This window comes from Bufo bufo, chromosome 5 (assembly GCF_905171765.1).
Source record: "Bufo bufo chromosome 5, aBufBuf1.1, whole genome shotgun sequence".
Taxonomy (NCBI): Eukaryota; Metazoa; Chordata; class Amphibia; order Anura; family Bufonidae; genus Bufo; species Bufo bufo.
This window is the reverse complement of record NC_053393.1, coordinates 266665414-266678221: the sequence shown is the minus strand read 5'-3', so window position 1 is coordinate 266678221 and position 12808 is coordinate 266665414. Positions and strand designations below refer to the sequence as shown.

General features: G+C 41.2%; 1 protein-coding gene across 6 annotated transcripts in view; it reads right to left on the bottom strand.

Moving 5' to 3' along the window:
• Positions 1–682: 682 nt before the first annotated feature.
• The window catches only part of BAG1 (BAG cochaperone 1), a 308130-nt gene continuing 296004 nt past the window's right edge, over positions 683–12808 (bottom strand). For 5 of the 6 annotated variants that reach the window (XM_040433103.1, XM_040433105.1, XM_040433107.1 and 2 more), the window contains one exon: positions 1570–2571. In XM_040433103.1, the coding sequence (XP_040289037.1) occupies positions 2437–2571 (135 nt within the window). In that variant the 3' untranslated portion in view covers positions 1570–2436. Of the gene's footprint in view, positions 1225–1569; positions 2572–12808 lie in introns of those variants that run through there. The other variant, XM_040433104.1, reaches the window with a different exon arrangement.

Here is a 12808-nt window from a genome sequence, read left to right as displayed (position 1 = left end):
CTCAAGAACACCTGGCAATCATGTGATCGTCTGGTCCAATAGATGAAGCTGCATACCGTATATGCGTCCTTTATTCTCATTGAGCATATGCACCAAGGAAAGAAGAAGACAGAAACAGTAAATCAATCATTTGTCATCTCCTTGGGTCCCTGTCTGTCAGTGCACAAGTAAGTGGAGGTCCCTTTAGTGTACTTAAAAGGGTTGTGTCACCCAATATATTTATTAACTATATAGATAATGTGTGCCCCCCTTTTAGTATTATAACTCTTTGCATTTTACTATGTTATTAAGATTTTTTCCTTTTTTTTTTCCATCTTTAAAAAATATTGGAATCACCAATCCGTTTTAAGAAAGAAAAAACTCCCAGTGGATCACAATGACTATAATACAGTTTATGTTGAGTTTCTGTCAGGAAAGTCGTGCATTGTACTGGACAAAGTAATGCAGTGTTCTGTCCAGCTTTTATTAGTGGCCTCAAGTGAGACGCCAACAGAGTTCTGAACAGAGCCTAATGGTACAGTTGATTCTAATTGTGTACCTTGTGACTTGTGGCAAGTTTTTCGCCCTGCCCTTCTATGTGCAAACTTAAAATTCTATGAGTAAAATCAGATCAAAGTTTTCTGAGGTAAATATGATTAGGTTACTAAGAATGAGGGGGCAAAGGATCCAACTGAGCCCTGTACCATGCTGCAGTAGCTACATCACTGTGGGACATATAGAAGTGTTTAAACCAAACTGAATATTTTGTTTCATTTTAGATACTTTAAATATAATTGTTGCAAAAGTCACATCGTGCCTTTTAAAAAACAGACTCTAATAGAACATCAACGTTAATTTACATTTTTCAGCCCATTGTCAAATTACAAAAACAGATGTATGAGTGCCTTGAATAAAATTCTATTATAAACACGCAATATTTTACAAAGAAATATACTGCAGAAGAAAAAAATTTACATTTACAGTACTTTTCATTTGAAAATAGAAATGAAGCCAGGTATAGCTAATGTTTACTATGACTTGTTTTAAGTCAGCTTTCACTGCATACCGTTTTTGATGTGAAAATTACATATATATCTTGTATTTAAGGAATTGAGTCTCACTACGATACATCTTGCACATACACATTGCATCAGCAGAGTGATCACTTTAATGAAGAAATCAGCCAAAATCTCATCACTGTCAGATCACATTGAAAAAGAACGTGATGTTAGACGGGCACCGATTCTAAACAAGTACAAGAATGTTGTGTTAAATTTTCAGTAACTGATACTCTGAACATTGTCAAAATGGTTTGGAATAATGTATCAGAAGATCACTGTGAGTTAACCTTAACTAATTTTTTGCCCCGCTAACACGATGTTTTGGGGTACAGCTTAAAGGGGTTTTACACCTTGGATAACACCTTTTAACATGTCCTATAGGGAATAAAAGAGTAAGACTATGTTAGGACTTCTCTCTATCAGGCAGTGCAAAGCTAGGCTGTCAATCTAGAGGTCTTTATATTTTTATGTGCACTGTTTAATTCTTCAGTTCCTCTGCACCAAAAAAACTGAATGCAGAGGGCCCCCATCAGTATAGAAGTAAACAGTGGTAGTCCTTCCTTACTACCATCTTTTATGTATAACATAAGCCAGATCCTAAATTTGCATGGTTCCCTACTCGTATATCAGCTGATGGTTTAGTGCATATACCTGAAAAAAAAATTCAAACGGCTAACAGTGTTGTTATTTAAAAAAGGGCTTACAGATTCCCCGTTGCTCTGGTTCCCAGATGCTCTCAGCTTCCTGGTCCAGTAATGATGTCCCGTCAAAAAGATCTGATTGCTGCAGTCCCTTTGTTGGGACGCAATTGCTGGACCAACATGCATAGAGTAGTGAGGGAATGAGTATCATCGGTAAGAATACAGCAAGTGATTTGTGAGCTGACATTTTTTAATGTTTAAACAGGAATGTTACCAGATTTAAATATACTTTTTTTTCTTCCAGAAATCACTTTAAATACTCTTACAAGTGTGTTTTTAAAGAAGTAAGCACAGTAAATTTAACAGGTACATCAGATACATTAGAAAAATGTGGTGCTGTTTCGCCATTATTCCTACTACATGTTTGTGAATAAATTTACAACTGTTACGGTTTGTCACGGACCATTGTGCAGGGGGCATACAAATCCAGTTATACATTTATTATAAAACTTCTAGCAGGAGTGGAACAACACAACATAGTTACGTAAAGAGATGCTCCAGAGTTCTTACTGCACTGGGGAACACAAGTACTCACCAACAGTCATTTCAGGATAGCAGACATGACTTAATTTAAATAAACAAATTGCAGCAGATCTCCACCAGGCAAAATATAGCAATACAGCTAACAGAAACTATAATGTAATGCAAACTAGGTATATACTGCAATGTAAAGAGTGAATCTCCTTAAAAATTGCTCACAGAGCAATTTCTCTGCTATTGTAATGCATTTCATCATAGCCTTTACTTTGATAAAGCAAAATTCTTGCACTGAAGCTTGTCCATCTCTTGGCTGATATACCTTCTACTGTGTCACATTGAGCAAGTAGACCTATAAAATAGAAAAAGTAATTGTTGTAGTTTAGTCAGACAGAAAACCTGATTATCATCATTGTATTTCCTTGAAAGTTCTTTATATTTAGACAAATACATAAACTGGACATACACATTATACAAGGATCCTATTATGTATAGGGGCAGCTCTTAAACTTCCCTTAAACCACTTACCCGTCACACTAACGCCGAAAGGCGTCATCTCTGCGGCGCTCCCAGGTCACACTAACGCCGATTGGCGTCATCTCGCGTGAGCCGAGATTTCCTGTGAACCGCGGCACACAGGCGCGACGCGCTCACAGGAACGGAAGGTAAGAGAGTTGTTCTCCAGCCTGCCAGCGGGCGATCGTTCGCTGGAAAGGCTGGAGATGTGATTTTTTTAACCCCTAACAGGTATATTAGACGCTGTTTTGATAACAGCGTCTAATATACCTGCTACCTGGTCCTCTGGTGGTCCCCTTTGTTTGGATCGACCACCAGAGGACACAGGTAGCTCAGTAAAGTAGCACCAAGCACCACTACACTAAACCCCCGCCCCTGTCACTTATTAACCCCTTATTAGCCCTGATCACCCCATATAGACTCCCTGATCACCCCCCTGTCATTGATTACCCCCCTGTCATTGATCACACCCTGTAAAGCTCCATTCAGACGTCCGCATGAATTTTACGGATCCACTGATAGATGGATCGGATCCGCAAAACGCACACGGACGTCTGAATGGAGCCTTACAGGGGCGTGATCAAAGACTGTGGTGATCACCCCATATAGACTCCCTCATCACCCCCCTGTCATTGATCACACCCCTGTAAAGCTCCATTCAGACGTCGCCATGATTTTTACGGATCCACTGATAGATGGATCGGATCCGCAAAACGCACACGGACGACTGAATGGAGCCTTACAGGGGCGTGATCAATGACTGTGGTGATCACCCCATATGAGACTCCCTGATAACCCCCCTGTCATTGATTACCCCCCTGTCATTGATCACCCCCCTGTAAAGCTCCATTCAGACGTCCGCATGATTTTTACGGATCCACTGATAGATGGATCGGATCCGCAAAACGCACTACGGACGTCTGAATGGAGCCTTACAGGGGGCGTGATCAATGACTGTGGTGATCACCCCATAGAGACTCCCTCATCACCCCCCTGTCATTGATCACACCCCTGTAAAGCTCCATTCAGACGTCCGCATGATTTTTACGGATCCACTGATAGATGGATCGGATCCGCAAAACACATACAGGCGTCTCCCTGGAGCCTTCCAGGGGGGGTGATCACCCCATATAGACTCCCTGATCACCCCCCTGTCATTGATCACCCCCCCTGTCATTGATCACCCCCCCTGTCAGGCTGCATTCAGATGTCCGTATGATTTTTACGGATCCACGGATACATGGATCGGATCCGCAAAACACATACGGACATCTGAATGGAGCCTTATAGGGGGGTGATCAATGACAGGGGGGTGATCACCCCATATAGACTCCCTGATCACCCCCCTGTCATTGATCACCCCCCTGTCATTGATCACCCCTCTGTAAGGCTCCATTCAGACATTTTTTTGGCCCAAGTTAGCGGAAATTATTATTTTTTTCTTACAAAGTCTCATATTCCACTAACTTGTGTCAAAAAATTTAATCTCACATGAACTCACCATACCCCTCACGGAATCCAAATGCGTAAAATTTTTTAGACATTTATATTCCAGACTTCTTCTCACGCTTTAGGGCCCCTAGAATGCCAGGGCAGTATAAATACCCCACATGTGACCCCATTTCGGAAAGAAGACACCCCCAGGTATTCCGTGAGGGACATATTGAGTCCATGAAAGATTGAAATTTTTGTCCCAAGTTAGCGGAAAGGGAGACTTTGTGAGAAAAAAATAAAAAATATCAATTTCCGCTAACTTGTGCCAAAAAAATAATAATTCTAGGAACTCGCCATGCCCCTCATTGAATACCTTGGGGTGTCTTCTTTCCAAAATGGGGTCACATGTGGGGTATTTATACTGCCCTGGCATTCTAGGGGCCCCAAAGCGTGAGAAGAAGTCTGGTAACCAAATGTCTAAAAATGCCCTCCTAAAAGGAATTTGGGCACCATTGCGCATCTAGGCTGCAAAAAAAGTGTCACACATCTGGTATCGCCGTACTCAGGAGAAGTTGGGGAATGTGTTTTGGGGTGTCATTTTTCATATACACATGCTGGGTGAGAGAAATATCTTGGTCAAATGCCAACTTTGTATAAAAAAATGGGAAAAGTTGTCTTTTGCCAAGATATTTCTCTCAACCCAGCATAGGTATATGTAAAATGACACCCCAAAACACATTCCCCAACTTCTCCTGAATACGGCGATTACCACATGTGTGACACTTTTTTGCAGCCTAGGTGGGCATAGGGGCCATATTCCAAAGAGCACCTTTAGGATTTCACAGGTCATTTACCTACTTACCACACATTAGGGCCCTGGAAAATGCCAGCGGCAGTATAACTACCCACAAGTGACCCCATTTTGGAAGGAGACACCCCAAGGTATTCCATGAGGGGCATGGCGAGTTCCTAGAATTTTTTTTTTTTTGTCACAAGTTAGTGGAATAATGAGGATTTTTTTTTTTTTTTTTTCTTACAAAGTCTCATATTCACTAACTTGTGACAAAAAATAAAAACTTCCATGAACTCTCTATGCCCATCAGCGAATACCTTGGGGTGTCTTCTTTCCAAAATGGGGTCACTTGTGGGGTTGTTATATCTGCCCCTGGCAATCTAGGGGCCCAAATGTGTGGTAAGGAGTTTGAAATCAAATTCTGTAAAAAATGACCAGTGAAATCGAAAGGTGCTCTTTGGAATATGGGCCCCTTTGCCACCTATGCTGCAAAAAAGTGTCACACATGTGGTATCTCGTATTTACGAGAGTTGGGGAATGTGTTTTGGGGTGTCATTTTACATATTCCCATGCTGGGTGAGAGAAATATCTTGGCAAAAGACAACTTTTTACCATTTTTTTATACAAAGTTGTCTTTTGCCAAGATATTTCTCTCACCCAGCATGGGACTATGTAAAATGAACCCCAAAACACATTCCCCAACTTCTCTGAATACGGAGATACACATGTGTGACACTTTTTTGCAGCCTAGGTGGGCAAAGGGGCCACATTCCAAAGAGCACCTTTCGGATTTCACAGCCATTTTTTACAGAATTTGATTTCAAACTCCTTACCACACATTTGGGCCCTAGAATGCCAGGGCAGTATAACTACCCACAAGTGGACCCCATTTTGGAAAGAGACATCCCAAGGTATTCGCTGATGGCATAGTGAGTTCATGGAAGCTTTTATTTTTTGTCACAAGTTAGTGGAATATAGACTTTGTAAGAAAAAAAAATCATCATTTTCCGCTAACTTGTGACAAAAAATAAAAAGTTCTATGAACTCACTATGCCTCAGCGAATACCTTAGGGTGTCTACTTTCTGAAATGGGGTCATTTGTGGGGTGTTTGTACTGTTGGGCATTGTAGAACCTCAGGAACATGACAGGTGCTCAGAAAGTCAGAGCTGCTTCAAAAAGCGGAAATTCACATTTTTGTACCATAGTTTGTAAACGCTATAACTTTTACCCCAAACAATTTTCTTTTTTACCCAAACATTTTTTTTTATCAAAGACATGTAGAAACAATAAATTTTTGAGCAAAATTTATATATGGATGTAGTTTTTTTTGCAAAATTTGACAACTGAAAGTGAAAAATGTCATTTTTTTTGCAAAAAAATCGTTTAAATTTCGATTAATAACAAAAAAGTAAAAATGTCAGCCGCAATGAAATACCACCAAATGAAAGCTCTATTAGTGAGAAGAAAAGGAGGTAAAATTCATTTGGGAGGTAAGTTGCATGACCGAGCAATAAACCGCTAAAGTTGTGGAGTGCCGATTTGTAAAAAAGGCCTGGTCTTTAGGGGGGTATAACCTGTGGTCCTTAAGTGGTTAAAGGACACTAAACATAGAATCCAAAGAAAAAGAAAGAAAACAATAAAACATAAAACACAACTCATTATTTGTCTTTTTTTTCAGTTTCACAATTACAGACCATGAAAAAATAAAGTAGAAGGGGGGCGTGGCCAACTGCCGACATGGACGCACGCATTTGAGAGCTGCTCCGGTCCCAGCTTACAATCCTGGCACACAAACCTACTGCCAACATAGAATGGACGGTAAACAGGGGTCGGAGGAGGCTCGGAGACAAGACATGGGTCCAAGTCAAGCCAGGCGGGTGCAGAGAAATTGAAGGACTACACAAGACACGAGGCCTAACATGGCGCCGCGGCCATCTTGTCATCGAGAGCCGCGACTACTCGTGGGCAGATGCGCAACAATCTGAAGCAGAGGAAACGGGGGAGCCCAAATTTACCTTAAAAGCTGCCCATGATCAGCTACTTTCTGCGATCTCAGAGTGTCAGACATCACTTACAACAAGATTGAGGAGATGAGAGTGGACCTAAGTCTGTTGAGGCTTGATATGCAGCAATTAAGAGAATGTGTGCGCCATACTCAAGACAGAGTATCAAACCCTAGAGGTGAGGGTCCAAGATATTGAGAGCTCAATGAATCTCTGGAAGCAAAAGTGTGATGATCTAAAGAATAGAGCTAGACAGAATAATGTAGTAAAAGAATAATGAGCGAGCACTCATACACTTGGCAACCAAATTGACATATGCAGAAAATATTTATTAAATCCCCATAAAATACAAGTAATAAAATTTATAAGAACAATGTAGCAATAATATACAACATTACAGTCACATATATTGTGGTAGATATGATCGACACTATATTCATATGACTCAATAGTGTCAATAAATTCAATAATATATATCACACCAAAAAAGTATTGTCCAGATCTTATATATGCTGTTATTTGGGAAGAGGGGGTATTATCTTCTAGCGCTCTATCCCAATTTGGGAAACTGAATGTCACTGAAAATGTTGTAGGTGTATTCACTGGGAGCGCAACATGTTAATAAAGTGTCCACAGGAATCCTGATAATGTGAAAAGTCTCTTATAGCATATCCTTTTAAGGTCGATATGAGCTTTGAATTGAAGAAAACTTTAAATCGATATTTGGCTTACCGTCTAGCGTCTGCTGTCTCCCTATTGCTATAATGGAGCTTTAAATATTTGCCGCTTATTCAGTCGCTCCAACAGCAAGCTGGTTTAAATTCGCGGGAGTTCCAAAGATCGCGGGAGTTGCCACTCTGTTCCGGCAATTTCCTTTGTGCAGCTTTCGACGATCAGAATAGTTAATCCTTTACTGTATGAAATTTCTTCTGTAATGGGCCATACCAGTATTAGCGGAGCTTTTCAATGCAGGTACATCACTTGTTTCACATACGCGTTACGGTAGATTCACTCTCCCTTCCTCTGTGGTCAAGTGTCTGCCTGCCTCTGCCTCCATTTTTATCCATTCCTTTAATTGCTTCCCAATCTCAGACACCTGTTGTTCATGCTACTCCAGTTGGCCAGGGGAATTCTCCCACATAATCAGGGGATAATTCTATACAACCTTAATTTTTATATATATATATTTTTTTCTATTTTTTTCTTATTTTACATGCGTTTTTTATGCGTTTTTTTGGGGACACATGCGTTTTTGGCCCAGATGTCCCAATTGGTGTGATATATCATTGTGTAAAAATATAACCTAATATCTGATTGCTAACACTTATAAAATGACTTTTTATAAATAAAATATTAAACAAATTTTCAAGATTAAAAATATCAATATAAAAATGTAAAAACAATAAATAATAAGGCTACTTTCACACTAGCGTTAGGGTGTCCGCTCGTGCGCACGTGTGAAGGGGCTCACGAGCGGCCCCCGAACGCATCCGTCTGGCCCCAATGCATTCTCAGTGGAGGCGGATCCACTGAGAACTGCATCCGCCTGCCAGCGTTCAGCCTCCGCTCCGCTCAGTGAGCGGACACCTGAACGGCTGCTTGCAGCGTTCGGGTGTCCGCCTGGCCGTGCGGAGGCGAGCGGATCGTCCACACTTCAATGTAAGTCAATGGGGACGGATCCGCTTGAAGATGACACAATATGGCTCAATCTTCAAGCGGATCCGTTCCCCATTGACTTTCAATGTAAAGTCTGAACGGATCCGCTCAGACAACTTTCACACTTAGAAATTTCTAAGTTTTAATGCAGACGCATCCGTTCTGAACGGATGCGACGCCTGCATTATCGGAGCGGATCCGTCTGATGAAACATCAGACGGATCCGCTCCCGAACGCTAGTGTGAAAGTAGCCTAAATGTGAGGAATCTTGAAAGTTTCATAGGAATCCTAGAGTTTGATACAATTATTCGGATTTGATAGAGAAAGAAGGGTCGGTATCTCGGAGCCAAGGACCCGTCGCAGCGCCGATAAACGGTCTAGCATGCGACGTGCCGTTGGCCACGAGACACCCAACCCTACATAAATCCAAGAATTTCCAACTCCGAATTAAGGCCTTTCGGTTGTAGAGATCCAAATTCATAAATGCGTCTGGATTCTATCCTAGACATTTGTCTGATAAAATCACCGCCTCTCCAGTGTTCTTCTCACCTTCTCCAGTGCCGTAAACACCAGGCTCGATGGATCCTGATTATGCATCTCTTTATAATGTTTAGATAGGGAATGTTTATCATAACCCTTCCTGATGTTGGCAATATGTTTGGCCACTCTTTTTTTGAATGGCCTCTTAGTACGTCCTATATAGTGTCTGTTACAGGGCACTGGAGAAGGTAGATAACTCCACTGAAGTCACATGTAAGACAATCTTCTATCTCCCAATAAAATTGTTCTGAGTCAAGGGGACATTAGTCGTCAGGCGGGGTTTTTTATTCATTCTACAACCATACACCTTCCACATTTATAAAAACCCTTCAAACTCAGCCAAGTTCCTGAAAAACTCAACTTATTCTGTTTCCCACGGTTTTACGGTAGGGGCCACCTTGATACCTAGATTGGGTGCCCTAGTGAAGGTAATCGTTGGAACAGTCGGGAGTAAGTGTCCCACAATTTGTCATTCAACACATGGTGCCAATGGATTTTAATAATTTTCTGAATCTTCCTATAATTCTCATTAAATGGAAGAACAACTCTCATGGGTTCTTTATTTTGTGTTTTATCTTTCTCATTATCCATCTCATTTTTTATCTTTATTGGTCCTCCTTATTAAAGAACTCTCTTTCTATCTAATTTCCTAATTTTGGTTGAGTGACTCCTCCACTAAGTTTTCAGGATATTCCTTCTCAATAAATTGTCTTTTCATCTCAATGGCTTCCATCTCAAAAGTATGTCCCTCTGTGCAGTTCCGCTTAATCCTACGGAACTGACCAGAGGGAACATTTGTCAGCCATTTCGGCAGGTGACAGCTAGAAAAATCAATATAACTATTTCTTAGCTGTGGATTTACAAAATGTCTCACATATATATTTATTACCAGATTGTGTGATTAATAAATCCAAGAATTCGGTGCTCTCCTGTATGTTTGAGGTAAAGACCAGATTTAAATTATTAATATTAATTGTTTCTAGGAATTTTTCCAATTCTTCTTTACTTTTTTTCCAGATGAAGATCACATCATCTATGTAACGGCGCCACAGGGCCAGATCCGTCCCCAGCCTTGGCTTGATGAGGTTGTACTCCCACTCAGCCAAGAACAAATTAGCATAGCTGGGGGCGAATCTGGTCCCCATGGCGGTACCCCGCTTCTGCAGGAAGAATTCCCCCTAAAAAAAAGAAGTAGTTGTGGCTCAGGATATACTCTATTCCTTTCGTTATAAATTCTTTTTTTATTGCTCCATACGAGCCATCTCTTATTAATTGCATTTTTACAGCATCAATTCCTTGCTGATGTTCAATCACAGTATAAAGTGACTGAACATCAAGTGTACCCATAATCCATCCAGACTGGACATCTAAGTTTTCCAGAATCTGTATGATTTGGGTGGTATCTTTAATATAGGAATTGGTTTTCTTGACTATTGGCTGTAACTGTACGTCTATATATTTGGACAGGTTGGATGTGATAGATCCAATCCCTGAGACGATAGGGCGTCCTGGGTGATCATTCGGATTTTTATGCACCTTGGGCAGGCAGTAGAAGCATGGTAGCCTCCTCTGCGTGCCCAAAATGAAACCCAGTTCCTGCTATGATATTGTACCACTATCCAATCTGTCCATACTGTATCTCCTGAGCTCCAACTCAAATCTCTCAAGGGTCTCCCCCCAATTTTTGATAGGACTCCCCATCTGAGAGTTGTCGGAGACATTCCCTATTATAATTAATTGTGTCCATCACCACTACCGCACCTCCCTTATCCGCGGGGCGTATAGTGATGGAGTGTTTTTTTTGTAGTTGTTTCAATGCCTCAAACTCTCCTCTGGTAAGATTGTTTGTGGCTCTTGGTCTAGCTTTTAGTTGCAAATATCTTCCTCTACACACTTCTGAAAGGCTCCTATTTCTTTGCTGATTTCACTCTGTGTAAGCCAAATATCGATTTAAAGTTTTCTTCAATTCAAAGCTCATATCGCCCTTAAAAGGATATGCTATAAGAGACTTTTCACATTATCAGGATTCCTGTGGACACTTTATTAACATGTTGCGCTCTCCAGTGAATACACCTACAACATTTTCAGTGACATTCAGTTTCCCAAATTGGATAGAGCGCTAGAAGATAATACCCCCTCTTCCCAAATAACAGCATATATAAGATCTGGACAATACTTTTTTGGTGTGATATATATTATTGAATTTATCGACACTATTGAGTCATATGAATATAGTGTCGATCATATCTACCACAATATATGTGACTGTAATGTTGTATATTATTGCTACATTGTTCTTATAAATTTATTACTTGTATTTATGGGGATTTAATAAATATTTTCTGCATATGTCAATTTGGTTGCCAAGTGTATGAGTGCTCGCTCATTATTCTATTACTACATTTGCCTTTAAGAGAGGGTGGGGTGATTCCCTCTATATGAGCTTGCAGCACCATACCTTAACTACTTGCTAGTGAGCCACCACAACCTACCACTATTTTTTTCTAGACAGAATAATGTCAGAATTCTTGGCATGCCAGAGAGGGTAGAAGGCTCTGGATCCAGCCACATTCATTGAACTATAGTTGAAATCCACATTCCCTGATGCGGCTTTCTCGGCAGCTTATACTGTGGAAAGGGCCCACAGAGTGCCTGCTCGTCCTCCACCACAGGAGCACCACCTAGGCCCTTATTTGGCACGCCTGCTTAATTGGAGAGACAGAGATCTCATTCTAAGCAAGCAAGAAGCAAACCAGGCATCACATATCAAAATGCGAGCTTCAAAAGAAACGGGCTACTTTGTCTCTGTAAAAAGGCGCCTAAGAGAGTTGAATTTGCAAAACTCAATGGCTTACCCTGCAAGGCTCCGTGTGATTGATGACGGGAAATCCTTCTTCTTTACAAGCCCAAAGGAAGCAGAAGAATGGGTCTCCAGGCGACCAGGTCGTGCGTCGCCTTAAGAAGATCAGTAATCTCCGAGAACTTCTTGGCATCTTGTTCCTTGAGCGGGATACTCCTGAAACTGGACTGATCGGTTAACCATAAGGGTCCATTCACACATCCGAACACGGAGAGCGGCAATGTGCATTCTGCATTTTGCGGACCGCACATTGCCGGCACTAGAGAATATGCCTATTCTTATCCGCTATTGCGGACAAGAATAGGACATGTTCTATTTTTTTCAGGATCGGAATTGCGGACCCGGAAGTGCGGGTCCGCATTCCGGATCGGGGCTGAACGTTGTGCGGCCCCATAGAAATGTATGGGTCCGCATTCCGTTCCGCTAAATGCGGAATGGAATTACAGATGTGTGAATGGAGCCTTACTCCGCGATCAGGTACTGTTGGTATAATATTTGTTATGGGTAATACCTACCTGATTGCTTATCCCCTAGTTATTGACAGTAGGTTGCCTTCACCCTTTATTAAGACTAAATGTTCATCGCCACACTTTAATGGGCAATGGGGACATGGGCGGATACCTGCATAGGAAGTCCAACTAGTTAAACTATGCAGGTCCCTGACCATATAGCCACAAAGCAAGATGGAGAGTTTTCCATCCTTACTATTTGGTTTTGGTTCTATATGTTTTGTATATTGTATTATACAAAGTTTTTCTTTGACAAGGTACGGTTTGTTATCACTATT